The sequence below is a fragment of the Rousettus aegyptiacus genome, unplaced genomic scaffold (genome assembly GCF_014176215.1).
Source record: "Rousettus aegyptiacus isolate mRouAeg1 unplaced genomic scaffold, mRouAeg1.p scaffold_m13_p_14, whole genome shotgun sequence".
Lineage (NCBI taxonomy): Eukaryota > Metazoa > Chordata > Mammalia > Chiroptera > Pteropodidae > Rousettus > Rousettus aegyptiacus.
In genome coordinates, this window is record NW_023416289.1 from 42,207,549 (window position 1) to 42,214,294 (window position 6,746).

At 53.4% G+C, this 6,746-nt stretch overlaps 1 protein-coding gene across 1 annotated transcript; it reads left to right on the forward strand.

Moving 5' to 3' along the window:
* The first annotated feature begins 56 nt into the window (after positions 1 to 56).
* Positions 57 to 4,789, forward strand: LOC107512283 (phospholipase A2 inhibitor and LY6/PLAUR domain containing). The gene is made up of 6 exons (XM_016147666.2): positions 57 to 559; positions 753 to 899; positions 2,056 to 2,172; positions 3,831 to 3,983; positions 4,218 to 4,361; positions 4,552 to 4,789. Exons 2-6 carry the CDS (start codon positions 830 to 832, stop codon positions 4,692 to 4,694), a joined length of 627 nt encoding a protein of 208 aa, XP_016003152.1. The 5' UTR covers positions 57 to 559; positions 753 to 829; the 3' UTR covers positions 4,695 to 4,789.
* Positions 4,790 to 6,746: the final 1,957 nt, after the last annotated feature.

Consider the following 6,746-nt stretch of genomic DNA (forward strand, 5'->3'; position numbering starts at 1 on the left):
CACCACACACACACACACACACACACACACACACACACACACACACACGGAAAAAAAAATCTCATCTCTCTCCCAGGGTTATGCCCGAGGCCAAAAAACAGTGGGTCAAGGACTTAAGTAAAACACAAAGCATTCGCCCACACTCCCCGCCTAGAATGCTTCCACCCATGCCTCAGTTTCCCAAAGTGACCTACGGGCATCTGTCTCCTACCACACCCGTCCCTGCCGTTGACAGGCACCCCTCTGTTCTGTCCCTGCGATACCCCAGAGGTATAGCCTGAGGCTGAGCGGAGCTGGAGACAACCCGAACACAGAACAGAAAGTGTAGGCAAAGCCTCTGAAGAAGGAAGGGGAGACGAGGCGCCCGGGCCCTCACGGAACGAGCCTGGGCATGCTGGGCGCTCCCGGGTGGGGCCCTACCCACGCAGGTGCCTCCTTGGAAAGAAGGGAGAAGGAATCTCAGCTCTTGTAGCTGCTCTACACCTACAGGGAATCAAGTGACCCGACTCTGACCTTGAGCTTCAAGCCAGAAAAAAAGGGGAGGGAAGGCGGTGGGAAGGTGAGAAAACTGCAAAGTGAACTTCTGGGTCCTGATGGAAGAGGGGGCTGGAAGCCCTGACTCCCAGGGTCTCCGTGGAGGAGGGGGCTGAGCACAAGAGGCCCGTGTTTCTTTTGGATTCTGGGTCTGCCTCCCCAACCCAGAACCTCAGAGACCTGCTCTGAGATCTTACCTCAGCTATTTCTCGCCCCAGGATGAAGGTAGGTGTAGACCCACCCCTCCTGCGCTTCCTATAAAGCCTGGGAACCCGAGACTGCTGGGTCACACACCATGAGGCCCTCCACAAGACCTGGGACCTTTCTGCTGGCCTGCACGCTGTTCTGCACCCTGCTGGGTCTTGGTAAGTGACCAGGGGCCTGGACTCCTGGGACCCTCAGAAAAGATAGGACTATGAGAGAGCATTCAGCAAGGACCTCCAGGAGAAAGAGCAGATGTCCTGGGAATTCAGGTTCATGGCGAGGACTGAAGTTAAAGGAAGAGACAGCCTGGGGCCCCAAGGGAGGAAAAACTCAGAGGCTCATGTGGTTGGATTTCTGAGAAAGGAGGGGGTTTGGTGGACTCTGTATCCTTTCTTCCTCAGACCAAAAAAAAAAAAAAAAAAAAAGACGTTTAAATTCTAGAAAATCAGATGAGAGCATGATTAGAAAGGGAAAGATTTTTTTTTTTTTTAAACCTGGAGGGATAACTATGTATAGCACCAGGTGGGTACTAGACTAAATTACTATAAATATCTAACCACTATGCTGTACACCTGAAATTAATATAAAATAATATTGAATGCCAACTCTAATTGAAAAAGAAAATTAAAAAAAAATAAAAATCTGGAGGGAGAGGAGAGATTTCCTTTCTCCCTGGAATCTCAGGAATCCAAGCCCTCAGCCTCTCCTCCCTTAGATGCAGGAGTTGAGGTAGGTTCCACCTTCCCCAGGACCCAGAGGTCTGGGATCCCAGCCACCTCCTTTCTCGGGGCCAAGGAGTCTGTGCCCTCAGTCCCCCTTGTTCTCAGTCTCCATTCTTGACCGGGAGTGCAGACCGCAGCCTCAGGTACCCCTGCCTGAGCTTCTGCTGTTTGCAAGACCTACACACGGTACCTATGAGAAGGATCCCATATCCAAGAACCAGCTGGACCTGAAGTTTTGCAAAAGTCCGTGGAAACCTGCGCCAGGACCCCTCCCTGTCCCTGAGCTTTCTTTCTCAGAGGACCCTAGCGTCCAAAGTCCCCAGCCTTGTAATTAGGTAAACAGGCTCCGGTGGCGGAGTCACTTCCCGCCCCAAGAAGCAGCTTTGCTGGCATCACCAGCGCGTCCCTGTCGGAGCCCTGAACAGTTCCCTGAACAGCGGTTAATGTCCCGCCCATGAACAATGGGGGAGGCACCCGTCCCACCTTCCTCACACCCAAAAGTCCGTCCCCCGCCCCCACCTCCCTCTGGACTCAAGTGGAAGTCGTGGTCCGAAACCGCACCACCGGGACTGCAGCCCCGCCCTCTGCGCTGCAGGGCGCCCGCTGAGCTGCGAGGTGTGCCGGAGCTCTGGGCCCACGTGCAGCGGAAAAACGAAGACTTGCGAGGAGGGCAAGGACGCCTGCGTGATCGTCGTGGGGGAGTCGGCCACCAGTATGTGCGCGTGGCGTCAGCCCCTGGGGAGCGGGGTGTGAGAACGGGGGGTGGGGGGTGGAGGAGGGGAGTCATGAGGTTTTGCGTGGTGGGCGGGCAGGGGAGAGGGACAGACTGGAAGTAAATGGAGGGAGATGAATTCAATGGGGCTTTAGAAACCATGCTTGTCGGGGATTTCTGAAAATGAGACTCTCCAAAAGAGAAGAGGGTGGAGGGGGCAAGTATGGGGACTTTTTAGGCAGGAGGGGGTGAGGAAAGGAAATGGGAACAGAGTAGTGAGACGGGAGGAATCTAATGGCCTAGAGGTGGGTGGGAGGTAGAGGAGAAGGCAGAGGCTGGGGCGCGTGGGGAGGAATGTGATCAGGCCGGACCTCTGGGGAGGGAGGAAGGGAGGAGGGAGGTACACACTACACCAGCGGTTCTAGGGGGGCCTGCAAACTGGAAGAAACCATCCTGACAGGAGCAGGAGAGACGCTACTGGGGGAGGAAGAGAGACATAAAAGGGACCACGCCAGGTGGAGGAGAGGGAAAATAATCCTAAAGTATGGAGAAGTAGAGATGGGGAAGCCTGTGGGTAAAATGGGAGAGGACGGGATGACTTAAAGGGAAGAGACCATCCCAGACCTGAGAAAGGATGGGGGAGACAGGGAGCAATGGGAAAGTGGTGGGTGTTCATTCAAAGTTGAAATTGACCATGAGTCACAGGAGGAGGGATGATGGGACAGGGTGTGAGGGTGGCGGCTGTGACGGCAGAGGAGGGGCTCCCTCGAGTGTCCGAGGGAACTGCCTGACAGAAGGGGGCATGTAAGGAAGGTGGGGTGGAAGTTTGCACGCTGCCCTCTCACCTAGCTGGTGTATGCGGGTGAGGGAAGGTCTTGAAAATCTTGAAGAGACACCCCCCCCCATATAGGAGGGAGATACAAACCCTGGGGGTGGGGGGGTGAGGAAACTGGAGTGGGGAAACACCCTTTGGTGGGGTGAAGAGGGGGAACCTTTAGATCCGGGTGGAAGAGGCCACCACACGGTGGGGAGGAGGAAGTCTGGGGAGACTAGAAGAAACCACTTAAGGCGAGACCTGAAGGTAGCCAAGGAGGGTGGCTAGAGGCCATCTGTGGGAGGTCTGGGGAGTGGCCGTGGGGAGACCTGGAAGAGGTCTCCTTAGATAGAGAGGGATATGGGTGTTGCAGGGTGGAGGGTGGGAGGTCTGGCATCCCAGGGTTTGTTGGAAGTGACTTGGAGCAGGGGCGCTAAAGTCGTGAAGGCTGGAAGAGAGCATCGCACATGAGCATGGGTGTGGCCATAGTGGACCTGGGAAAGACCGCTACCTGCTGGACCTGTAGAGGATGGCTGTAGAATTGGGGTGGCATGGAACGGACCATGTCAGGCAGATGCTGGGTTTGGCAATGGGGAACTGCAAGAGGCCACCAAAGGCTGACTAGGGGCTATGGCAATGAGGTGAGGGGTGTGGGGAGAGCTACCTAATAAACAACTCTGGACCGGACCGTTTCCTAGGCAGGTCAGGGATACGGCTTGGTGGGGGTGTGCGGCTGGAAGAGACCACCCTCGACAGTCATGGGGGGTGGAGAGGACTGTAGGGTTGAGACCTCACGCAGGGGTCAATGCCAGCCGAGCCCTCCCCTCCTGTTGTCCTCCCACAGAGGGCCACCACTCAGTCAACACCTACAAGGCCTGCATGAAGTTTAATGACTGCTACTCGGGTTTTGTGTCCACCACCATGGGCCCCAAGGACTACATGGTGTCCAACACTCACTGCTGCCAGAGTGACGGCTGCAACCGTGGCTCGGTGCCCCGTAAGTCTCAGCCTGGCCCCTCACACGGAGTCCCTCCCAGCCTGCCCCAGGAGCCCACTGTGCGTGCTCTGGCCCACTGCTGATCTGTGCGCTGGAACACTGACTGGGCAAGCATTTTGTTTGCTCTGAGCCTCAGTTTCCTCACCTGTAAATGCAGTGTCTGTTAACAACTGCTGTTCCCCAGTGTTATTGTGAGGCTGGGGGAAGGGTCTGAACGTCTTTTCGCACCCCCAGCTCCGCAGAACAATCGCACCGAGAATGGTCTCCAGTGCCCCGCCTGCATTGTACCCTTCCAGGAGACATGCCCAGGGACCAAGGCGGCCCACTGCGTTGGCCAGGAAACCCACTGCATCTACTTCGCTGGCAATGTGCAGGCTGGTGAGGGGCACCTGGATCTCTGGAGGGGAGTGGGGCCCCAGACCAGGAAGCCCACGCTTCCAGGTTCTAGGAGAGATGGTGGCCCCACAGAACTGGGTGAGGAGGTGGCAGGGGGCAAGACTCCTGGGTCACGAGGAAGGAGAGGTTGGGGCCCGAGTCCATTCTGAAGTCCCCCTCCCCTGCTCCCCAGGTATTATCAATGCCAAATTTGCCACTCGTGGTTGTGCTACAGAGAGCGCCTGCTACACCAAGCCTGGGGCCCAGGTGCCCTCAGCCTCCTATCTCTACTTCCTCCGCCGAGCAGACTGTCTTCCAGCCCTCCAGCAGAGCTGAGTGAAGAACTAAGAAATGTGTGCCTCGAGGTTTCTATTCATCCTCAGCCTGCAGCTCCCTGTGTGCCTGTAAATTAAACAGATTAAGCCAAGCAAGCCTGCGTCCTTGTGACATGATGCATCTCGGGAAGGTGGGTGGCAGAAAGCAGGGGGCTCAACCCTTGGGAACCTCCTCTTTGCAAGGAAGAGAGGAAAAACCTTACCTTTTATTAAGGGACCACTTCCTGCTGGACCTCTGAACTAAGTGTTTTCCATGCTGTGTCTCATTTCATAATTATGACAGCTCTATGTAGTCATTATAATGCCATTTTATGATGAACCACTGCAGTACCTATTGTCATGTCACCTGCTTTGGGTCAAACCACTGAGGAGGGGCAGACTCCAGAATCCATGATCACCTCGCCTCTTTTTGCCTGTTTTCATGTCTGCAAAATGTGGGTATTAATAGTTATAACCTCATAGGGTTGTTTTATGAAAGAAAACTAAAAAAGCACTTAGTGCAGTGCCTAGCACTTTTAAGACAAAGTTGCTATACATCTGAATAAATAGTAATCATCGTGATAGCTGCCACTTACTGAGTGGCCATTAGTTGGCAGCTGCTAAACATTGGCATCAATCAGGACAGACAAGTTTATGCTACGGTAACAAAGCAGTCCCTAATCTCAGTGGTTTAAAATGACTAAGTTGTATTAGTCAGCTAATGTGAAGTAATGCTGTGTAACAAACCATCCCAAAACTGAGATGTATAGCAAGCATAATTTTTGCTAAGGGTTTGTGGGTGGCTGGGTGGCTCTGTTTCTGGCTGTTTGGCTCTAGTTTGAGGAGAAAGATTCCAGTTCTCCTCCCTGGGTTCCACAGTCTATTGAAATCAGAGACTCCCTGGGAGATCACAGAGGCACAAAAGTCAAGTGCATTTAAGGCCCCTGCTGAGGTCAAGTCCACTGACATTCCACTGAGTAAAGTAAATCACATGGTCAAAGCCAACCTCAGTGGAACAGGGAAGTCCCCTCCTCCTCTATCGTGAGGGAAAATGGTATTTGCTGAGCATGTACTCACTCACAAAAAGTTGAATCTTATTTCACCTACAGGTCTAGCACTGTCTACAGGTGTCCTGCTCATCATCATAGAGCAGCCACCAACTCAACGTTGCCCTTTTCTGTGCACAGGAAAGAACCCAGGAAAGTTTCAAAAGGGTCATGAAATGCTCCAATTCAGAAGTGACTTGACACAACTCATTGGATGGAGCAAGTCACCCGGCCCCACCAAACCCCACGGGGACCAGGAAGTACAATCCTGCCCCATGACATGGACCTGTTTCATAAACAGCACGAATGGCCACCAGGGCTTCATAGGAGCTCTCTCATTTCATCTTCACAACTCCATGTGACAAGCACTAGTATTTTCATCCCTGTTTTCAGAAGAATCTGAGACTCAGAAAACGGATGCCACACTGGAGGTCACACAGCTAAAAAGTGGCAGAGTTTGAGATTTTTACTGGGCCCTGATGGGGGGAAAAGAAATCACATCACAGAAACAGGGAACAAACCTGTACTAGTTATCTTTTGCCACATAACGAACCACTCTAAAATTCCGTGGCTTAGAACAATCACCTTTTATTTAACTCATGATCTATGGGTCAGCAGTTTGGCCTGGAATCAGCTGCGTGGTTCTCCTGCTGGTCCCTGCTGGCTTTAGCTGCCTGTGGGTTAGGGTGTCAGGCTGACTGGGCCACATCTCTCATCACGCAGATTAGCCAGGGCTTCCTGACATGGCAGTGCAAGCAGGGGTCCCCAGGGCAGTGAGAGAGGAAGGTCCCACGCTTCAGCTATGTCCACATCATGTCACCCACTGTCCCAATGGCCAAGCAAATTATGTGGCCAAGTCTAGAGTCAGGATGAGAAGGGACTGTCCGAGGGCATGGTACAGAGAAGCTGAGCAGATTGGGAGCATAAATGGGCCAAGCTGGTTCTAGAGCTAAGATGTTTTACAACATCACGAGCCCCCAAGGTGAAAAGTCATCGGTCTGCCCAATACCCTAGGCAAAACTCAGAAA